This window comes from Siphateles boraxobius, unplaced genomic scaffold, assembly GCF_051911475.1.
Source record: "Siphateles boraxobius isolate OS27281-9 unplaced genomic scaffold, OSU_SipBor_1 22, whole genome shotgun sequence".
Taxonomy (NCBI): Eukaryota; Metazoa; Chordata; class Actinopteri; order Cypriniformes; family Leuciscidae; genus Siphateles; species Siphateles boraxobius.
In genome coordinates, this window is record NW_027508833.1 from 28,786,864 (window position 1) to 28,810,107 (window position 23,244).

The following is a 23,244-nucleotide window of genomic DNA, read 5'->3' on the forward strand; positions in this document are numbered from 1 at the left end:
CCCCGAAGATGTCCTCCTCGGGGAAGGCGGGATTGGGCTGGTCAGCCCAGACGAGAGACGTTGCGCCCCGGGAGGCCCCCGGTAGCGCGTCGTCATCACCGTGTCCCCCGTCCGAGTCAGAAGGGCTGAGCCCGGTGCACTGTGTCACTGCCACCTTAAGACGGCGTTTTAGCAGCTTCCTAGGCAGCAAGAGGCAGAAACTGCAATTCTCCGGGTTTTCAAGGGCTTCCCGAGCGTGCTTAAGACCCAAACAGACCACGCAAAGCTGATGAAGATCCTTAGCTGCGATGAGGGCACCACACGCGGCCGGGCAGGCCCGTGACATGCTATCCCCTGGAGAGGCTGCAGGCTTAGACAGTGACATACCAGCGAAGAAAACGGAGAAATCCGTGGCGGGCAGCCGTGAGGAGAAACGGTGAAAATAGCGAGAGCGTGGGCGGCTCCGAATGCAAAGCAGCAGTAGTTGAAAAATAAACAACTGTCACGTCCGGCGGAGGCTGATCTGGTCGATATGTCCTCCTGAAGACACGAGGTGAGCAGTGTAAAAATCCAACCGAGCTGTGAGATGCAGAGATCGCGAGAAGCGAATGTCAACTGAGGAATAGCAGCGCGCCCAGATGTTATATGCCCTTAGGTGAGGGGGTGTGGCCTCACCTGGCATTGGCTGCGCGCTTCTGTCTGTCTAGCCAGACTTGGTGCAATTGGATGCTTCTGCAGAGGTCAGGTACGGATGCCCTTCCCATAGGTGGATCTCGAACACGAGATGATGAAAGAGAACCCCGTAGCACTGAAAAACATGTGTCTCCCGTATAACTTGCAAAAGTGTATTTACAGGGCTTACATTTTGACAACACGGCTGCATGTTTACACTCTTAAGACTAGCATTCACTTTATAACTGCATATGGTTATATTATATTATCTACAAAACGAAATAAACTCTTAATGATAACCAGCGGAAAAATCATTACCTCCTCTCAGTGAGCAAAGCGCGAACTGAGAGAGGCGCAGAGTTGACGTCGTAATACTGAGACCTCTTAAAGCGACAGTACAGGTATTAACACTTCAGTTTGAATATACTCTAAACCGTACAAAACATGTTATGAACTTAATAAAACACATATTATTCAATATTTATCAGGATTTGGTGAAGTTTCAACAAAAAAAAGAAAATATAATTTCAACCTGGTTACACAATAATGTCAATAACTGTAGAAATTATAGTATTTATTCCGTTTAATCACATCAGAACATCTGGTAGTGGCTGGGTTTTTTGTGTGTGTTTTTTTTTTTTAGATTTGTAAGATTCAGATTGGTAAGAAGGAGAAGGTTTGAACCTTACAAATGGCAATCCAGCCTTGTGTCCTTGAGCAAGACACTCTCATTAGTCATTCTTTCTTCATCTTGAGTCATGACCTTTGGTATCTCTCAGATAAAGGTCTAGTGACCTGACCCAAGTGTCTCCTTTTAAAGAAAACTCCATTGCAAATAATCTTGCAATTGATTTTGATTTATGGCTGATGGACTGGTTGAGCTCCTCAAGATTTACAGTAAACTTCATATCACTGAGTGATCACACTTCTGTGCAATTCTGCACCTGCTCAGCTTGTGGCTGAAGGACATGATCGAGCGCCTTGCAGATACATGCACCTGCAAAAATACGGCTGTTGATGGATGACATCAGCTCAGATTTATCTGTACGTATTGCTCTATGTCCAAAAGAGGTGAAAAGGTGTCTCAAACATGTCACTCTGTCATTACCATAAGGCTATTAAAAGCCTATGTTACTGACTGTCATCAGACAGTATTGCCATGTGAAAGGAAGTTCACAGATATCATTCCATACCTATCATGCTCACGCCAGACTTGCACAACTTCACAGACTGGCACGTTATTTTTGAACATTTGTTACAATGGAGTCTTGAATTATAATGGCCATTAAATATAGTGAGTGTTAACAGCTCTTGATTGCAAAAGCACGCATGGTGACATGAACACTAAAATGAGCCCATGTGAAAACAGAGAGCACAAAAATAAATAAATGTCCTTGAATATAAATGTAATCATCACAAACAAACATACAAAGAAATTGTATACTGTACTGTAGACTAGTATAGGTCTACTGTACTGTTCTATAGGGGTGAGTGGGGCTAGAAGTTATTGAATCTTTGCCATACTGTATGTATTTGCACATTATCTTGACCAAAAATATATATTTTTGTAATTATTAATTAATAATTATTTTTAATCTTTAAAGGTGCTCTAAGCGATGTTGGGTGACGTCACTTCTTGTTGACGTTTGAAGTATTGTCAAACAAATTGGAGGCTAGCTAGACCCTCCCTCCTCCTCATCCGCGCACTAACTCAAACCCCACCCCCAAATCCTTCTTGTCAGTTATTGGCTGGAACAGTTTGTTATGTTTCGTGGTGGGTTAGCCCAGTTTGTTTTTGTTGCTCTTTTTGGAGCCTGGGGTGTCTGCAGAGACCGCATTTTTTTACAGTGTGTTCAGGGGACAGCCAGCTAGCGGATAGTGAGGAGATGTTTGCTGTATATATGACAAAAAATGTTTTGGCCTAAAAAACTCGTGACATCGGTTAGAGCACCTTTAAATTGATCTGAAACGCCTTTAATAGACAGTGTAGCTAATGGTTATCATTTGGGACAACTTATCCCATGTAGTGTGACACCATGAACTGTCTTTTTATCCGGGGCAATACTAGAAAATATCCGTGGAAATAGCTTTTTTTAGGCAAGACTTTATCATGCTCCTTAATATTGATTGACAAAATGGCCACGTCACACACTGCTTTATTGCTTTTCTCATGAGCAGAATAGACTATGCAGTCATGCCGTTGTGCACCTGTTGCACACGTGTCAGTGGTCGCAGGTCAGTCCTGTAAGTCTAGAGCTACTGGTAAGCGTGAGCCATACCAGAACGGAAGCCGCGCATTCCTGGCTCGTGCAGTCATCGTGCGCGCGAGATTCATCAGAGGTTCGGGAAGGATGAATGAAAGTGTCATTGAAATTTTGTGGGCGGTGAAATAGTGGGAGAGAAACTAAGGGATATGATCTAACTTTTTTATGGTCCGCGCCAGAGTCTGGAACCATATATATATATATATAGGTGGTGATGGAGAGGAGATACACAGACCATCAGGGAGCTGAGCAGGAAACACCGATTGCTTTGGGACTCTAATTTACCACAAAAGAGAACTATCGCCCACCACTGACAGGCAGCCTTACAGCAAAATTCACAACCGAGAGCTGAAGACACAAACTCCAGATCATAGACATGGGACTGCTGCGTGTTGAAGAGCTGGTAAGTTTTGTGGTGATGCATGCAGCGTTTTCTCGTCCATACTGTTGTCGACACACTCTAAAAGTGAATGTGTTGGCTCAACAGTTTGCATCTCTTTTTCTTTATTTTTTTGAGTTATGAATTAAATTATGTTCAACCAACAAACTATATTGAGTTAGATAGAAGAACTTAATAATTTGTAATTAAACAAATGACAGCATTAAGTTTCAAGACAATTTCATTATTAAGTTACAACTTAATTAAAAAATAATAATTCAATGCAAAACATTTAATTTAAATTACACAATATTAAGTAAATGTAATCAACATTATGTCAACAGAACTCAAACTTAAATGAGTTAATTAGATGAATACGTTTTTAACTTAATTGCAGCCAATCATTTATTTAAGTTGTGGTAACAGGTTCCCTGAATTACTCCCTGCTTACATATTCCTGTAGGAAAGAAAAAAGGAACTGCAAATGGAATTAAATATAAAGATAAGAGATATTTAAAATATAAAAGCAGATAACAAAATTATTAAAACTTAAACTAAAATTAATACTGAATAAATATAATAATATATAACACTGCTCACAATTACAACAAGCTACAATTGTATTGTTGAAAGAAATGAAGAATATAAGAAAAATAAATTACATTAAAGAAAGAACACAAGAGAAAGAAAGTTTATTTATATGAATAAATACCACATTTATTAAAGAAATAAGAGAGACAGAGAAAAGTAAATGTTTGTGCTTACATATTCTTAGAGAAAGGGAAGAAATAAAGAATAAATAAGAAACGGAACGTACATTAAAGAAGATTAGAGAAGAGAAAGTAATAAATGAGAGAAAAAAAGAAATAATTGGGGGGGGGGGGGGTGATGTGGTGTTATTAAATATCTGTCAGCGATTAAGAAGGTTCCAGGATGGCTAGAATAAGCCAACGGCATTGGCCTGTCTTCCTATTTTAAACAACAGAAATGTATGTAATTATTTTTTTAGGTTCTCAAAACAGCTGAACACTCCTTTCACCCCACCCACACAATCACTAAATCAAATTACATCTACTTTAAACTACACACTTGTTCTTTCTCTGGAAGCTGTTCAATCCTTGAAAAAAAAAGCTGTGGTCACAGTAGACCACAGATGCTTGTGTTCCATTGACTTCCATTCATATGCATACAAAATCCAAGACTTATGCGGTGTCACATCTGATCACAGGTCACCGGGAAGAGAGGGGAGGGAAAAGTGGCAGGAGGTGCCCGTGCAGAGGCATTCGCTGCAGGGGAATATGAGACCAGCATCATTCAGGAGAAACAGGATGGTCTTCAGACACTACAGGACCTGAATGACACCTCCCAGAAAGACATCAAACTGAGTGAAGAGAAGCTCAAACTCAATGTAAGAATGAATAGGCTTACAACTTGATAAAAGAGAACAAGAGAACACGTCTTTATATTTTTCTTAGGTTGACTGGTCAGGACAGTTAAAACTAGAAACTGTAGAAGACCTCTTTAACATTTTGGAGTTGAGGAAGAGGAGAAAGGAAAGGAAGATTCAAGTGCTAAAGAAACAGCCAGAGCCTGATATCCTGGTAAGGAACTCTTTACACAATATACTACAAATACTGCTATATCATTTTAAACCCCTAAAATGTACAGATTTGAGGTGTAATTATTGGCTAACATTTTTTTCAGCCTGAGACAGTGGACCAGGCTTTGTTCCTAAAGGCTGTCACAGAGAATAAAATACTTGTTGTTGATAAATATTTATCAGATGGTGGAGACCCCAATGCCTGTGATCATGTGAGTGTGTAACACAAAAACACTCCCACACACTCACACTTTCCTTCAGTATTTCTGTGTGTTCCAATACATATTAAACCCTTACAGTGTTATTTTAGTATTGTTTATATACTATTATAGTCTTTATTAATGTTTCAATTACCTATTTTTTATATATATTTTTAATTTTCATTTTAGTTTGTTTAATAAATTTCATTGTGTGCTCTTGTCACACACACACACACACACACACACACACACAAACACACACACACACACACACACACACACACACACACACACACACACACACACACACACACACACACACACACACACACACACACACATATATATATGTATATATATATATATATATGTGTGTGTGTGTGTGTGTGTGTGACAAGAGCACACAATGAAATTGGTTAGACTGTATATTTCTATTCATCTTTATTTGTTTTTTTCAGCTTTAGTTTTAGTAATTTTGGTAGTTTTGTTACCTGATATTTATATTTTATATTTCCCATCTATTTCAATTAGTTTTTATTTTTAGTTAACAGTAACAACACTGACTCTCACTTGTTCTCTCTCTCAGTTTAAACGCTCAGCTCTGCATAAAGCCAGTGCACAAGGTCACACAGAGATCATGCAGAAGCTCCTGGAGAGTGGAGCATCCATGGATCAAAAAGACAAGGTAGCACAGATGGCTGATGTGACTTTTACACCAGTGGTACAAGATTATTTCCTCACACTTATTTTATATTAAAATTCTGAGATGCATTTTTTTTTTATCATAATCATAGCTGGATGCCTCAGCTGTGCACTGGGCCTGTAGAGGTGGAAGCCTGAATGCTCTGGAGCTGCTTCTAAATAAAGGAGCCAAATTCAACACTAGAGACAAGGTACATATAAAGCTGCTGTGAACATATGACACCAGATGGTCTTTGGACATTGAACATTCACAAACTATTCCAATGCTTTACATGCTAAAGTTTCTGTAGCAAGCAATGATAACGCATTATGTATCCTTGTGCTTAAAGTTTTAAATTTTCGCCTCTGGGTTGGCACTGTAGTTTGCACTCTTAGCACTAGGTGCACTAACTAAAACTCTTCTTGTGATCCTCAGCTATGCAGCACTCCCCTCCATGTTGCAGTTCGGACGGGACATTATGACTGTGCTGAGCATCTCATTCACTGTGGAGCGGATGTCAATGCTAAAGACAGGGTAAGAATTCTTTTTGCACATTATTTCTATAACATCCATAAGCTTTAAAGTGCCACTATTATGCTTTTTCAAATATTACCTTTCATGCAGTGTGTAATATAAGTGTTTGTGAGTGTAAAAGGCCTGCAAATTTTTAAAGATCAAAGTGCACGACAATTAAAGTTAATGTCTCCTAAAAGAAAGAATCGATTCTGAACAGCCAAAACAAGTCGTCAGCAATTCCAGTCTTACTTCCAGTTAAAAACCTACGTAACAATGTAACACATTTGCATATATTTGCATATTGTCTTCGTTGGCTACCTGTGAATCATGTTTACTGTGACCCACCCTCAAACACTGTAGTTGTAGCTGAGGCAGTTAGTTTGGTTTGTGTTGTCGACATGTCAATAGATGCTGTTTTTTAACTCTGCAAATCCACTCTGCATGTACTTCCAAAGGATGAGGACTCAGGCTCGAATTGATATGGTAAAACAAACTCCATTGTTACTGTCCTTATCACGGTGTGTACAAGTGCTGAGGCAGATCCGGAGCTAATAGGCGTTTGGTTTCCAACACGAACTGTAACTGGTAGACCAGTCACAACAGACTGGGCTGTCTGACCAATCAGAACAGAGTAGGCTTGCGGGAATATACAATGCAACATATATTATGAGGATGCATGTAACCCTATTGTAGGAGACCTACAAAACAAAATTAGGAGGAACCTTTAAAATAGCATAATAGGGGCACTTTAATATGGTAATTTTAATATATAATGTTAACGACACTGTGGTCTTGAGGAAAAGTGACTATTTAAAAAAAAAATTTAAATAGCAAATTTATAACAGTAATACATTGTCCCACATTTTGCTCTCTTCTCTAATGCTAATGTTTTGTGCTTGTGTAGGATGGAGACACACCAATGCACGACGCAGTGAGGATAAATAGATTTAAAATGATAAAATTGCTGATGATGTATGGAGCCAGTCTAAATGCCAAAAACAATGTAAGTTCAATCAGGGTACATACAATCTTTACTGTGTGAGTTGAAGTTTACATGGTGCCCTCTAGAGACAGATTGAGTCACTACAGGATTATGTTTAATGCCCCGATGCTGAATCTACACAATATCAAATTTAAGAAGCAAGATATGCAAAAAAAAAGATAGTGCAAATGATAAAAGAACAATGAAAGAATGGTCTCATACTGTATTCCTTAAGTCTTAGTTGTACAAATATATCTGTTTGAATAGGTATATTTTTAATGGATATATTCATAAAATGAACTGGCATTTACAGGATGGAAAGACACCAATGGAGACTCTGCTTTCATGGCAAAAAGGTGTGAAAAACATCCTGAATAACTTTGATGAAGAGGAAGCTCCAAAGCCAGATGAACAACTTTTGTTTTGAATGTTTTCTTTCCTTCTTTCTTTCTTTCTTTCTTTCTTTCTTTCTTTCTTTCTGAACAGTACTTTTCAATTTACGTTATGATGACACTAATTGCTGGCAATAGAGTGTCCGAAATATTGATGAGGTTATTTGTAAATATTGTTTTCTCACTTGATTTTGAGAGGGGTGGCACAAGACATGAACGTGTGAGTGGTTGGATGTTTTTTTGCTTGTTCAGTGTATTTATTTAATATTATTTTAATTTCTTTTCTATACTTGTGACAGCATTTGAAAAATGTCCATGACCATTTGATTTACTGGGAAAATGTCTAGACAGACTAAAGACCGATCTATATGTTTTTAGAAAAGGAACAGAATGTGAATGCTGGTCTGAGAATGTTTATTATGATGGATATTATTATTTTAATTGATTTGTGATTTTGGACTGGATTTGTGAAAGACTTGGTACCGGGTTCATGGGCCTCCATTATGAAATGTGCATGTGCATTGATAAATGTATTTTGTAATTATTGCACTAAAAATGTAATTGTGAATAATTTTAATCATATGTGAATAAAGTTTTTTGTTATGTGTCACCATGTGTTTCCAACTTTTTTTTTAAACAAACATTTTAAATTATATTAATTAGCAAAAGCATGGATAATTTTGGTATAGGCCTAAACTTACTTTTATTTATTGGGAAGTTTTACATTAATACATTTAAATACACAAACTAAAAAAGCTTATTTTAATATCCTCAAGCAGGAATTCAGGCAGTTTTTAAGGCACAGTCTCAAGATCTATTGATAAGAAAGTGATCAAAACATCTAGAATAGCCTAACATGTTGACATTCTTAATGTTTTCATCAACGTTTGGGGGGACCCTTTTTTCTTATTTTTTCTTAGTTCTAACTGACGAATTACACTTTAATTACAACATAGGAAATTTTATAACCACTCTAAAAACCAAACCAAACTGTAAAATCAGCAACAATTTTATAATGAGAAATGCGCACACAAATCTGCGCATTTATAACGCCACAATGACGTTCACGAGCACGCGCTCCCAGCAGCCTTTGCTGCTGCTCTCGCTTATCCGATTGGTGGAATTTGAAAATAAGTACGCGCGACAGTTTGGGAGATGAGACAGACAAATAAAACACAGTAACGAAGTTAAACACAATATAGCACACACGTTATCCTTTGACAGCCCTGTAAGTCAACTAAATTAACTTGTTTTAATGCGCATGCTTTGCTGACTTGTTCTTATTTGCTGTTATTACTCAGTGAACGTTTGAGGTTGTGAGTTGGGAGGGTCAAAATTTGAGCTGGTGTCAAATTTTCCCCAGATTTACTAATGTTAAATATCTGTAAAAGTTGTGTCAATTTTCTGTTAAAATGTACGTAAGATAATTGAGAAAGTTTAAAAATAAGTAGGATCTTTAAAATTTCAAAGTGTCTTATTACCGTCAGATGTGATAAAAGGATGGCCATATCAGAGACTGTTATTTCATTTTCCTATTTTATGTCTTCTTAAATGTTTCTTTAGAGCAGAATGATGGAGTCAGGGCTAAAGGATGATCCGACAAGACCCCAGATGATGGTTGTGGAAGATCTAAGGAGAAATCTGTCCTCCGAGTTCAGCGAGTGTTCGGATTTCCAGGTAACTTTAAGTCTGTTCATAAATGTATGATTTTTGAAATGGTCAACTGAAATGGTTGGAACCTTGGTGTTTCTTTTGTAGGACCCGTCTGACCTGGAGAAGGAACATTTGAAGGTGTATCTTAGAATAAGACCATTTTCAGCAGCTGAGATGGTGAATGGAGAATCACAGGTGAAAATTTGGAAGAAATGGATTAGGGATATTTCACATATTTCAAGCACCCCTAAAATGCAAACCCTCATGTAGAAGTGTTTTGCATTCTCTCTGTGTTTTTGAAGGAATGTGTGGCCATTCAACCTCCAGAGACTGTGCTTCTCAAAGCTCCACGGTCATCTCTCTCTGCCAGGCTCAGTGATAAACCAGTGCCAGTTACAGCTCAACGTTTCCAGTTCTCTCAGGCAAGCTGATCCATCACCACACACAGTCTAGTGACTGATTGTGTGAGCCAGTGTTTTTTTGACAAACAAATTTTTTCTTCTGTTTGAAATACTGCTCTGTCTTGAGTCATGGTCATAACTTGCTCATGTATGACATACAATGTTTATATTATTGTGTGGTATTTTTAGGTTTATGGTCCAGAAACTACACAGAAAGATATGTTTGATGGCACAGTGAAGGGTCTTGTAAAGGATGTTCTAGAGGGACAAAATTCTCTGGTCTTTACCTACGGTGTCACCAATGCTGGGAAGACCTTCACATTTTTAGGTTTGTATATTTTGTTACTGCATTGACAGACTTAATTATTTTAAAAGGTAAAAGTTACTACAATTTAATATAATATTACAAAGTTTTTATTTTTATTGAAGCAATGTGCACCGAATGAATGTTTTGCAAAAAGGCAAGGAATGTGTATTAGGGTCAATAAATTAAGGTCCGTTTTGATCAGAACAACCTTGTAATGTATTGATGATCTTGGTGATTTAAAGGCTCAATGAAACAGAAGTAGTGACAGATCATTTCTTCCATATCGAAAATAAAAAAGCGAGGCGAGGACTTGGTTATATCTGGTTGTTGGTTGAATATAGACAGATCTGAGTGCAAGCTTGTGGTCTACTGTAAGATAAGTAGACCTTTGTTCATGTAAGATCTTTGTTCATCTTCGGAACACAAATGAAGATGTTTTTGATGAAATCCTAGTTTCATCAAAAGACTGAGCTTTCAGTCCCTCCGTTGGGACTGGGGAGCAAAGCAATTTACACATTCAAGGTCCAGAACTATAGGAAAGACATTAAAGTAATCCATGTGACTACAGTGGTTTAACCTCAATTTTATGAAGCAACACAAGTGCTTTGTTTGCGCAAAAAACTAAATTTACCTCTATATTTACATAAAAATGTTATCAAAAGCATGTTCACGGAACAACTTCTTGATGTCTTTCCTATCGTTCTGGACATTGAATATGTACATTGCATTGCTCCCAATGGAGGGACTGAAAGCTCTCGGATTTCTTCAAAAAGATCTTCATATGTGTTCCGAAAAGGAACAATGGTCTTACGGATGTGGAACAACATGAAATGAGTAATTAATGACAGAATTTTCATTTTTGGGTGAACTAACCCTTTAAGCGAACTAATTGATTGGAGAAGTCTGGTATACTCCATCAGTGAGAATTCTGTCGTTTCACTGAATCGGGTTATGACATATTGATTAAAAATTATGAGTTTGTAAAAAAGAAACGCACTCATGGATTATTTGCAATAAGATGATTAAGATGCCTTTAGAAAATAGATGGGGTGAATTTCCTTTTCATGCTAAATCTAACTGCTTGCTTTTGTAAAATATGCAAATTTAAGCTTCATGTCTTGATTGTGTTTATGTATTAGGTCCAGATACAGATCCAGGCATCTTGCCACGCTCCCTCAACATGATCTTCAGTAGTCTGGATGGACGCATCTTCACTCAGATGTGCTTGAAACCCCAAAGGTGCCGGGATTTCATCAGACTCACCAAAGAACAGCAAAATGAGGAAGCAGCTGGCAAACGCAACCTGCTCAAGCTTTTCAAAGAGGTACAGTAATGTCATAATGAGTTAAACACCCTCAGTTTTTACAGGAGTGTTCATTTGACTTAATCTTTAGATTTAATCTTCTCTATAGACTGATGCGCAGAAGTCTTGCCACAACTCGCAGTCTGATCTTGAAGGTAAAGAGAGAATTTTTTAGCTAGTGTGCACATCTCTAAGGTTGTGCTTGGCAGTCTGTTTATATTGTTTGTCTGGCTGAAACAATTTTCTGGTTGCCTGTTAGATGGTTCCACTCTCTGTGATATAAGCTCTGCAGTGAATGAGAGGAGTTTGGCTGTGGATATGGACATGCACACTAAGTTTTCTATATGGGTTTCGTTCTGCGAAATCTACAATGAGAACATCCACGACTTGCTAGAACAACATGCGAGCAATGTTTCACGGAGAACCAACCTCCGCCTTTGTCAAGACGTCAAAGGAAACTCATTCATCAAAGGTAAAGGAGCACCTGCTTTTGCTGTTTATTCTGTCAATAAATTCATCATTAAATTTTTCCATAACATAATTGCATATATGTTCATTTGAATGTACTGGAGTGACTTTCGGGTTTGTTTGGAAATAATGTGTAATGGCTAAAACTGGCCAAGTGGGGGTGCTAGAACAACAAGAAAAAAATGTAGGAATAATAGCATTTCCATGGGTGATTCAGTTGGTTGATTACAAAAAATGTGTATGTAGCCTATGCAGATTGCGATGTTGCTCATAACTGTTGTTTTTTTGTTGTTGTTGTTGTTTTTTTTGTCAATTTTCCAGATCTGAAATGGGTTCAGGTGAGCAGTGCTGATGAAGCCTTAAAAGTGATGAAACTGGGGAAAAGGAATCAGAGTATCTCCAGCACTAGACTCAACTTGCTCTCCAGCAGGAGGTACAAATTTCTTCCTCGTGCCTATCTGTTAATGTGGTGGATTGTGTATGGATCTGTTATTCTGACTTTGTCCCTCTTTGTTTGATTTTTAGCCACAGTATTTTCTCTGTCCGGATCTTGAAGGTGGAGGATGTGGGAATACCCAGAGTGGAGTCAATCAGCGAGTGAGTCTGTGTGTTCTGATCTGAGCTCTCTTCAGGGTGTTTGTGTTGTGTTTCAGAATGTTTTGTTAAAGTATGTACTCTGGTTCCAGGCTGGCATTGTGTGATTTGGCTGGATCGGAGCGATGTGCTAAGACACAAAATAAAGGTGAACGGCTGAAAGAGGCGGGAAACATCAACACCTCTCTGCTCAGCCTAGGAAAATGCATCAATGCACTCAGAAATAACCAGCAGGCCAAGTATGCAAGTGCCTTTTTCTTTTCTTTTATTCTTCCTATTCTTTCTCTTTTAATCAATCTTACTTTGTCCTTTAAGACAGCACGTTCCATTCAGAGAGAGCAAACTCACTCACTATCTGCAGGGATACTTTACGGGCCGGGGCAAAGCCTGTATGATTGTAAACATCAACCAGTGCGCCTCCATGTATGATGAGACGCTCAATGTGCTCAAGTTCTCCGCCGTAGCTCAAAAGGTATGTAATGTCCTAATATGTCTCTATCTCACTCATATAAGCATTAATTCTCCCAAAAATGAAAATTCTGTCATTAATTACTCACCCTCATGTCATTCCACCCTCTACTTTCGTTCAACTTCAAATTTTTAATGATACCTGAGTGATTTCTGTCCCTCCATTGAAAGTCCATTCCAAAATTGTAATGCTTCAAAAAGTTAATGAAGACTAGGGTTGGGTATCGGTCGGGGTGCCGGTGCGGTGAGACGTACATGCTCGGGCAGATTCGGCTTGAAGTCGTTCAACCTCGGATGCGGCGCCGCGCACGCAATTACAAAAAAAGCCGTGCACACAGCCAAGCGAAATGGGGTCTTGCCGGTCTTGCGCACCCAACGCGTCATTTTTGCCGCACGCATCTTCACGCTCGTGCGGACGCGTCGAGTATAAACAAGGCTTTACTCTGTGTCAACTCTTGATCTGATCAGTAAAGGTGCACAGACCTCTCCCGAATCATCTCCTGCAGCAGCCGCTGAACCACCACTAACTCCGCCTCCGTTTCCCTCGTAAGCTGATATTAGTATTTAAACATTCTCTATGATAAAAAACGTTTTTGTAAAAAATATTTGAATAACACTGTTTTGGCGGTTATAGAGTTCTAATGACGGTGTTCAACTATAACCGTCGGTCTCACGGTTATATAATAACCGTCACACCCCTAGGGTAATCTAATCTTGACATGGCTCCAGGTTCCCATGTTTTGTCTGCTTGTACCAGTCATGTAAATTATCTGGTCGTTGTACTAGTTACGGCAGCGCTTAGCTTGGCGAGATTGGTATTTCGTTCACACTGCGTCTTAGCTAGGTTAAGGAACCTATGAAAGAGAACGTTTCTGGTTACTAGTGTAACCTATGTTCTCTGAATAGGGAACGAGACGCTGTGTTCGCTGCCAAGCTCCTCGCGCTGCCGACAAGCTTCCTTTTTCGGCAGAGAAATCTGAGGAGCAGATGGCGTGCGCGCCAATACTACCGTTTAGGTCGGAACCAGTTCCCTATTAGCACCGCGTTTTGGAACCCAACCCCAATGAAGAGACACAGTTTCCTTGTACTGCTTTACTTGCAAACTGTAATTCCTGTTCATCAATAAGGCGAGAACCATACCCGTTATAAACCCTAAATATACTCTAATTAATTGAAACGTGTACGGTCCGAGTAGTAATAAGAAGATGATTGCTGTCGTTCATCTTCATCGTTCATCATTAGCATCTTGTGTGCTAATGACATTAGCACACAAAACTAGTAGCTGTTCCGTGCTCTGGCGTGGTTAGCGATCACACTACATACCAGACCCAAGCCCAACTGAACCGTGCTCTGGCCCACCTCTTCCAAGCGGGCCAGGGACAGTTAAGCGAAACCTGTCCAGGCACTGTACGGAGCAATCACACTAGTCTAACAAACCAGACTTTGGGGGTCAAATCCTCCCAAAGATCTCTTTGTGTGAGTACACCCGTTAATGCATTGAGATGTTTTAACTGAAAGCTACTTGACTTATCTTGATCTTATCTTAATATGTCAGTGCCATTGTTTTGTCTCAAGATGCACACCAGTAATTTTATTTTCTAAGGCAAGTTTATAAAAGCAACTTAAATGTTGTAATGGAACTAAGGCCTAATCCTTAGGGTGTACTCACACTAGCCAGTTTGAACCGTGCCCGAGTGCGTTTGACCACCAAAGCGCGGTTCGTTTGACTTGTGTGAGTGCTCCGAACCGTGCCCGGGCGCGGCTCGATTGGCCGGCCCTGGCCCGCTTGGAAGAGGTGGGCCAGAGCACGGTTCAGTTGGACTCGGGCGCGGTTCGCATGCAGTGTGACTGCTAACCGTGCTGGAGCACGGAACAGGACGCGTGATGTACGGGAACTGTAGTCCGTAATCAAAGCTGCAAAGTCCTTGCTGCACTTCAGATGGTACCTTGCAAACCTACTCATACGAGCAGCACGATTACGTGAAAATTTTCGCGCCACTAAGGCGACACATCTGTTTAACAAGAGGCTGTGAGAGGGCTGTGGACCAAACGACACAATATTATCCACAAAGAAAACAGAGCGATGGACTCCAATGTGTTCAGAGAGCGCCGCTCGTCTTGTTTATTCCGAAACCGTCGCACCATAATGACGTAAGCGTGCTCCGGCACGAATCCTGAAACCCTATTTGAGTGCAGGCCAGAGGGGGAGTGGGGAGGGGGGACAATCGTACTCGGGCCCGGTTCATGGCAACCGTGCCTAGTGTGAGTACACACCCTTAATCTAAACTCTGTCTGTGAAACAGGACCTAAGCATCTAAGTTTCGGTTGAGTAGACATTTAATGGAGGGACAGATATCTCAGGTTTTATTAACTATCTTGTTTATATTTGTTGTGAAGATGAACAGTCTCATGGGTTTGAAATAACATGAGTAATCAATTTTAATTTTTGGATGAACTATCCCTTTAAAGGAGAACTCCGGCGCAAAATGAACCTGGGGTGTAATAACACATTGGTACTGAGTCGACTGTTCTCTGGGATTTGTTTTCATGATAATTGAGTGTAAAGAGTTTTATCTCTAAAAACTGTTTAGCTTATAACGCTAGTATATGGGGCATATAATAAGTAAAAAGAGATCGCTAGTTAATACCACTAACAAGGCTCAAAAGAGCCCCACACTAACACGGTAGCTTAATGAGGGTCTCTACATACAAACCGAAGCACTGAGAACTTTTTAAGTGTACAGACAGTTTAATAATAATATACTTTATAAAGACAGTACCATTGCGTATACAGGCAGGAGCCATCTTTGGGAAACAGCCTCGACCAGTCGAACCACTAACGCGGTGCTAAGTGAGCTGAACTGTGAGATTCCAAGTCACAGTTCAGCTCGTAGCACGGCGTTCGTGGTTCGACTGGTCGAGACTGTTTCCCAAAGATGGCTCCTGCCTGAATACGCGATAGTACTGTCTTTATAAAGTATATTATTATTAAACTGTCTGTACACTTACAAAGTTCTCAGTGCTTCTCAAAACTCCTGAAATTTGTTCTTTTTTTTCTTTCTTTCTCTGCTGAAAGGTTACTTGTAGTTGTTTTATGGACAGTTCTGTCTTGTTTTTCAGGTGGTGGTCATCACCACTAAGAGCGTTCCAGTAGTAGTGAAAAGGAGTGCAAGAGAGGTGTCTTTCATTATCAACAACGTTGATCGACGGGAAATGCGACGCAGCTCGCTTGTACGATGGGACACCAGCCTTGAGGATGTCCAGGAAGATTCTGACACTGAGGAAGGGGAGGATGAAGAGGGGAGTGAAATTGAGGACACCATACTGGACGCTGAGGAAGAAGGGAAAGAGACTGTGCTGCTTGATAAAGAGGTTTATGAGGTGAGTTTTGGCACCTTACAAAGCAAGTCACATCTATGGTAATTTTAGGTTTTGTCCAAATCAGCCATAACTTCAGCAAGCATCACACAAGATGTTTTTATTAATTGTTTTTGCTGCGTAATTTTATGTTTGTATAACAATGAGGTTTCTGCATGAATATGTTTTGTGTTTGTATGTAAAGGCCCAGCTGCAGTTTATAGAGGGGATTCAGCAGCAGTTGAGGAAGGAGAAAGCAGAACACTTAGTTCTCGAGGCACATGTTAGAGATGAGGTTACAAAAGAGTTCTCTGAGCTGATTTCCCAGATGCAGGAAGATTACAGGTCAGAGATCACAGGTTTCCGTGTTCAATTATGTGTAATTATAACAAATTACAGGTCCTGCTATATGATGACCCTGATGGCTTTCTGTATCTTTTTCTATTTTAGTGAGCGCATATCCAGAGAGAGGGAGCTGATTGAAGAACGGTGTGAAAGGAGACTGGAGATTCTCAAAAACTTGGTTGGAAAAACAGCTGTGGCAGACGACATGGTTTCAGCTGTGATAAAATCAGAGGTTCAGATATGCTTTCAGAATAGATATTCAAGGTTATATAAATACTTTCTTTGAAAGATGATCATATTTCATTTGGGAATAGTAATTGTAGTTGTGAATTTGTGTGTAGGAGGAGAACCATGTCTCTCTAGACAGCATGCTTGACTCTATGAGCAGTGACCTGGCTGAAATCAGACAGGATGCCCATCATGCCCACTCTTGCTTGGTGACCTCTGACCCTAGAATCTCTACAACGCTGCGTGACCTTGAGAAAAAGGTCACAGAACTTTCAGAACTGCTCAGTGAAACTCAGAATCAGCTGTCACTCAAATCAAAGGGTGAGAAAACATTGCAGATAAGCTGACATACACCAAATCTCCACCTGCACACTTCCACAGAAATATGCTTTGCATCCCCTACCCCAGTGGTCTCAAACTCAATTCCTGGAGGGCCACAGCTCTGCAAAGTTTAGCTCCAACCAGCTCAAACTCACACCTGCAAGGACGTTTCTAGCAATCCTGAAGACCTTGATTAGCTGGATTTGGTGTGTTTGATTAGGGTTGGAGCAAAAAACTGCGCAGAGCTCTGGCCCTCCATGAATTGAGTTTGAGACCACTGCCCTACCCCTTGTTTGTTAAATATTTTTCTTAATTTAGGGTTCCCACTGTTCTGGAGAACCTGCCAATTTCAGGGAATTTCAAAATGTTTTTTCCCTTTCAAAAGTTTGTCTTAAAAGTTTTAAATTTTTATGATATTTCTTCTGCAAGAAAATGCTTTTTGTGAGACCAAAAAAATTTCCTTGGAAAAGTCAAGGAAATTCATTGGCCAGAAAGTGTGGGAACCATGTATTATGAGACGCAGATGCTTTTATTGTAAAACTGTAACCACAATACACTTGCTTGGTGTTCATACTCCAACTTACCAGGCTTCCTAATCACTTGATCTAACATCAAGCCCCATACTCTCTCACAGAGCTGGAAACCCAGAGCCGAATGTCAGATGAACTGGAGGAGGTTAAGAAGGTAAAACTGACATTGTAAAATGCCTCTGGCATTTTAACACGCAATATGAAGTCCAGGCTGTGAGGTTATGCTATGCATCACTGCGGGTTTTGCATAAGCAGGCGCCACTTTTTTTTCTTCAGAAATTGTAAAAACCTTGTAGTGAAGCTGTGACTTGTTCTGCTGCTTTTAGGCTCTGGAGAGCCATAGGCAAAGGGAATGGGATCTGAGTGAAATGTGCAGACAGAAGGATGAGATGGTTTCTAAACTCCAGACAGCTTTTAACCAACATGTAGAAAACATGGATCAGGAAGTGAGTGTGAACATCTAGACATTGTTTTCCAATGTTCAAAATAATTGAATGTACACTACCTTTCAAAAGTTTAGGGTCAGTAAGATTTGGAAACGGTTTTGAAAGTGGTCTTTTATGCTCACCAAGCCTGCATTTATTTGATTATAAAACAGTTAACTACTAAAATTAAGCAATATTTCACAATTTTCCTTTTTTTTTTGTTTAATATATTTTAAAATGTAATTTATTCCTGTCAAAGCAAAAAGTAAATTTTCAGCAACCATTATTCCAAAGTTCAGTGTCACACTATCTTTCGGAAATCATTCTAATATGCTGATTTGGTGCTAAAGAAACATTTCTTATGAATGTTGAAACCCCCCCCTATATAAAGTTCAATAGAACAGCCTTTATGTGAAATGTAAATCTTTTATAATGTTCTAAATGCATAAAGGTGAATAAATTCAAAGTATTAATACAAAATATAAAACATACAAACTTTTGAAAAAAAAATCTGTAATTATTAAATCATCCTTTCATGGTGTTGATACTATTTGGAGCTTGACAGTCCATTGTCACAATGAACCATTGTGTAGAAAATATCTATATGCAATCTAAAATCATTTTCCCACAAAACTAGTAAAATATTGGTTTAGAAAAACATAAGGGTGAGAAAGCGATGACAGAATTGTCATTTTGGGTGACCTGTTCCTTTAATACAGTTCCTACCTGATTCAAATCTTGGCATATTTTTTTTTCTCTTTTGTTGCGGATATCTAGAGAACTCAAATTGACTCCATCAAAAAGGAGATCATCCAACTTAAACGCAATTGTACCTGCTCAGAGCAGCGACCCAGCGCCCGGACTGAAATCAGAAAGCGGCGTCAGGAAGGGGAGGGGCTTGATGGACAGCCCCCACTCAAGAAAGGTATAGACTCCGTCCCAGGTGCTGAAAAATGCCTCCCAGCTTTTGTCACAACCAGAGGGGCCGGCCGTGAGAATCGGGTCAAAGGACGACGATACCTCCACAGTCGAAAAAGGCTCTCAAGCATAAAGAAATAATCATTTTAATTTTTTTTGTTTTGTTTTTGTTTTTTAGAAAAAGTTACCACAGTGCATGATAAGCCCTGTATCTCAAAGTACTTCTGTGAAGTGTATTGTTTTTATGAGCTCAACTGAATAAAGAGGCATAATCATTTTACACATGGAGAGCATTGCACAAAATTAAAACCACTGTAAGCCATATAAGGGGGGCAAATGAAGCTTCACTTTAATATAAAAAAGAATGAGAGTAAAAGAAATGTAATTATAGTATCAAAGCATCCCAGACACATGAGGTGTTTCCTGTGCATAAATGGGAGGCTCTCAAGACTCAGTGATTTCACATTTCTATCATCTTCAGAATGAAATCAAATTGAAAACTAATTTTACACCCCATGTGTAAGTAAAGACTAGTGCAATTTATATTAAATAATTACTGGCTTTGTTGCTAGGCCAGTAGCAATACATTTTAAATACCTGATTGTAAAAAACTATTTTGAATTTTGAAGCAATATTTGAATTAAAACAATTTATATTAAGCACACACGTAAATATTGTATTAATGCGTCTCACAGACACTTCACAAGATTTTAAATTTTTATATATGGCTTTTAAGTATTTTCAAAGCTCTCCATTCTTCATAGGTCCCATGGAGGACTTAAAAGTACAAGATGATGTTGCAGATAATGAGTGTCAAGACTCCGCCCTTCTTGAGGTCAAAGGTCAGCTGGAGTGTTGCCTTGCTGAATCCAAACAAAAAGACAAGCAGATCACAGAACTGGAGCAGGAATGCCACACATTAGAATATCTGAACTCTAAACTGGAACATATTCCATCAGAGAAGCTTTGTCAGACATCCTTGGAAACCAAACATATGACAACAGCAATGGATTGCAGGAATTTGAAGGTAGAAGTTGTGTCCAGTTATACCAACACTACAGAACTTTTGAAAGGTGTGTATCAAGAACTTTCTGCTGCCAAATCACAAATGGCTAAGCAAGATCAGGAACTGGGAGAAAAAAACAAACACATCTTGACTCTTGAACAGGAAATTACACTACTAAAACAGGAGGCTGAAACCTTTGCTTTGCTTCAGTCTAAAAACACATCAGCTGACAGTGATGACCTCAAAAAACTCAACTCTGACCTGCAGGCTGAGGTTGCCACCCTTCGCGGTGTCGAAGCTGAACTAGAGAAGAAGATCGGATGCCTTCAGAAAAAGCCGGAGAAAGATACAGCACTTCTGTCTAAAGATGGCGAGGTGGGGCTGACAAACCCTAACACTCTTGGATCTAAAAGCAGGGAGATCGATAGTGAAATAAACATGCTGTCTAAAAAGGAGGCTGAACTTGCACAGAGGGAGAAAGCCCTAGCATCAAAGGAGGCTCAGCTTTCAGTTCTGGAGAAGAGACTGAAGGAAGCACAGGATCGTCTGGAGGAGGAGGAGACACAAGCGGTGCAAGAGGCGCGCAGGAGGGAGGTGGAGAGAAGGAGAGAGCTCCTGGCTGTGGCAGAGGAAGCCATCGCTCAGAAAGATGCAGATCTACAGAAGAAACAAGAAGAGATTAACCGGTCAGTTATTTTCCTCTTGAACTATAATACAGTTTCCTAAAACACAAGTCACATTAAACCACCATACAAAATCAGTCCAATTTTATTACTGTTGCCAAACATATAATTCATTATTTTTGCATATATTTTATTTATATCCAATACCATTCAAAAGTTAAAAGAAATGAATACTTGCCATTCAGCAGTAATGCATTAAATTGGTCAAAAATGACTGTAAAGACTTTTACATTGTTACAAAAAAATATATATATTTCAAATGAATGCTGTTTTTGAACTTCTTATTCATCAAAGAATTTCATGGTTTCCACATAAATGTCAAGTAGCGCAACTATTTTCCACATTAATAATAATATTACAATTATTTCTGGATGATCAGTTGATACTGAAGACTGGAATAATGACTGTTAATCAGCTTTGCCATCATAAAAATAAAAAATGTACACATTAAAATAGAAAACAGTTGTTTTACTGTTTTTTTTTATAGTTTTGATCAAATAAATGTAGCCTTGGGTAAGCATAAGAGACTTCTTACAGAACTTGAGAATGGTAGTGTAATTTTAAAAAATATGTAAAATACAAAAAAATGATTTTTATATTAGGACTACAACCACTAGTGGTGCAGAAATTAGACAATTCACCTGTAAATGTTCCTTAGAATTTAAATAAATTGCTTTTAATGTTGATTCCTTGTAAAACAAAGATTTATGTCTTTGAAACTGACTTTTTTTGTATAAGCAGTGATGATTTGTTTTATTACTAAGTGATCGGGAAAGCATTAAATGGTTGGAGAAACTTTTGTGCTCATGATTGCGGCTTTTGTTAGATTAATTATCATCCCATTCCCCACACACAAGAAGACATTGATTTATTTTGGTAGTTTGAAAGCCTTTTTGTTGTTTGTTTGTTCTTTCTGAATAACCATGAAAAGACAAGTATATTCGTAACGGGGATTATGTGTAGACTAATCTGTCGGATTAATGGTCTAATTTTTTGTTTTGTTTTTGTTTTTAACTAGTTGATTAACTGATGCCAATATCTAGAAAGCAGGGTGGATGATATAATACCAATATATAAATAATACAATCAATTAGTAGAAAATGAGATGTACACCACCTTGCGGAAGTAAAAAGAAAAAACTTAATTGGTAAAAAGGTAGAATCTGGAGCTAACCAAAATGGAAAGATAAGGGAAAAAAAATCTCTTAATTCGCCAAGACAGTTTGATGATGCAGAAACATTGTCCCAAAACTGGCCAATTAATCAGACAACAATGTATCTACACTTTTGTCTCAGATCTTGTTTTTTATTGTTATTCATTTTGTGTGTATGTGGTTTTTCATATCTCAGGTTAAAGGAGGAGATTAAAACTATCGAGTGTAAGATGAGCAGTCTGGCTGTTGATCTACGCAGAAGGGAAGATGATTCATCTGATCTTCGGGAAAAACTTGGTGACTCGAAGAAACAGATTCAACAGGTCCAGAAGGAGGTGAGAACTCACTCTTCACTCATTCAAACGTCTTTACTGTCATGGCTGAAATGTGTAAGAGCAGAGCTTGAGTTGAATTTAACTGTTGCTGACCTGTGCTAAAACTCCTTATGTTGTTTGATATAGATCTCCTCCATGCGAGATTCTGAGAAATCTCTTCGACTGAAGCTCAGTGATCTAGAAAAGATTAAAGCGCAGCTCCACAATGAGATTGCCAACAGGGACCGCATCATCAACCAGCTGAAAGCTGTAAGCACCATCGAGCGATGAATACCTAAAACCACAAAGAGAGAAACATTTACTGAAATTGCCATGTGACTTGAATATTTTCTCTTCTAAAACAGGAACGATCCTCTGAATCTAAGTCAAGTGAGAATCTGCTGCTCTATCAGAAAGCATGTAAAGGTATCGTTTGTTTACTTCCATGTATCTGCATGAGTGTGAGCAATAATGGATGTCATTTATTTTTAAGTGGTTAATCAAATGTGTGGCAACACAGTAATAAATATTAATTTTTGTTGATGGTTTCTGCAGATTTGCAAGAGCGTGAGCATGTTATTGAAAACATGCGTTTGGCTCTGACAGAACAGGAGGAAACACAGACACAGCTGGACCTGGAGCTGGCCAACAGAGAGACTCAGATAAATGAGCTCGCTCAGGGTATGTGATTACATCGCCAATATTGCATTTATGATACATTAATGTACTGAAATAATATATCATACAATTAAAAAAAGGATTATACACAATTTTTTTAAATGTGTATATGACAAATGTATTTCAGTGTTGCTTATTGATATTCTAATGTAATAATTGTCCATAATTAAAAAAATTGAAATTAACATTTCAACAATTTCTGACCTATCCTAGTATTTGGTGTGTCCTCATTTTGCTTTATTGACAGCAACATTTAATTATCTTCTCCAGCATGATTTGATGTGATTCAAAGACCAACTTGTTCTTCTATGGAAACAAGAACTTCTGACCGTCTGATCTGAACATCTGTATGAGAGAGTTCACATGACCAGTGTCAAAAATATATTTATTTGATTGTGACCTAGAATAAGTGCACAATCTTAAATA

At 38.8% G+C, this 23,244-nt stretch overlaps 2 protein-coding genes across 4 annotated transcripts in view; both read left to right on the forward strand.

Annotated features, from left to right (window-relative positions):
• Nucleotides 1-2,500: 2,500 nt before the first annotated feature.
• On the forward strand, nt 2,501-8,276 carry ankrd1a (ankyrin repeat domain 1a (cardiac muscle)). Its single transcript, XM_077239472.1, has 9 exons — nt 2,501-3,318; nt 4,523-4,702; nt 4,770-4,895; nt 4,999-5,106; nt 5,681-5,779; nt 5,889-5,987; nt 6,212-6,310; nt 7,197-7,295; nt 7,588-8,276. The coding sequence occupies exons 1-9, from the start codon at nt 3,292-3,294 to the stop codon at nt 7,699-7,701; spliced, it is 951 nt and encodes a 316-aa protein (XP_077095587.1). The 5' UTR covers nt 2,501-3,291; the 3' UTR covers nt 7,702-8,276.
• Nucleotides 8,277-8,795: 519 nt separating this feature from the next.
• kif20ba (kinesin family member 20Ba) overlaps nt 8,796-23,244 on the forward strand; it is a 40,301-nt gene continuing 25,852 nt past the window's right edge. For all 3 annotated transcript variants that reach the window (XM_077239475.1, XM_077239476.1, XM_077239473.1), the window contains exons 1-24: nt 8,796-8,894; nt 9,230-9,343; nt 9,425-9,514; nt 9,622-9,741; nt 9,910-10,048; nt 11,167-11,351; nt 11,440-11,485; nt 11,590-11,802; nt 12,120-12,231; nt 12,324-12,395; nt 12,485-12,631; nt 12,708-12,864; nt 15,981-16,241; nt 16,423-16,562; nt 16,668-16,794; nt 16,904-17,111; nt 17,746-17,795; nt 17,968-18,087; nt 18,844-18,991; nt 19,749-20,676; nt 22,023-22,161; nt 22,288-22,410; nt 22,506-22,566; nt 22,696-22,821. In XM_077239475.1, coding sequence (XP_077095590.1) covers nt 9,236-9,343; nt 9,425-9,514; nt 9,622-9,741; nt 9,910-10,048; nt 11,167-11,351; nt 11,440-11,485; nt 11,590-11,802; nt 12,120-12,231; nt 12,324-12,395; nt 12,485-12,631; nt 12,708-12,864; nt 15,981-16,241; nt 16,423-16,562; nt 16,668-16,794; nt 16,904-17,111; nt 17,746-17,795; nt 17,968-18,087; nt 18,844-18,991; nt 19,749-20,676; nt 22,023-22,161; nt 22,288-22,410; nt 22,506-22,566; nt 22,696-22,821 — 3,820 coding nt within the window. In that variant the 5' untranslated portion in view covers nt 8,796-8,894; nt 9,230-9,235. The remainder of the gene's footprint in view (nt 8,895-9,229; nt 9,344-9,424; nt 9,515-9,621; nt 9,742-9,909; nt 10,049-11,166; nt 11,352-11,439; nt 11,486-11,589; nt 11,803-12,119; nt 12,232-12,323; nt 12,396-12,484; nt 12,632-12,707; nt 12,865-15,980; nt 16,242-16,422; nt 16,563-16,667; nt 16,795-16,903; nt 17,112-17,745; nt 17,796-17,967; nt 18,088-18,843; nt 18,992-19,748; nt 20,677-22,022; nt 22,162-22,287; nt 22,411-22,505; nt 22,567-22,695; nt 22,822-23,244) is intronic.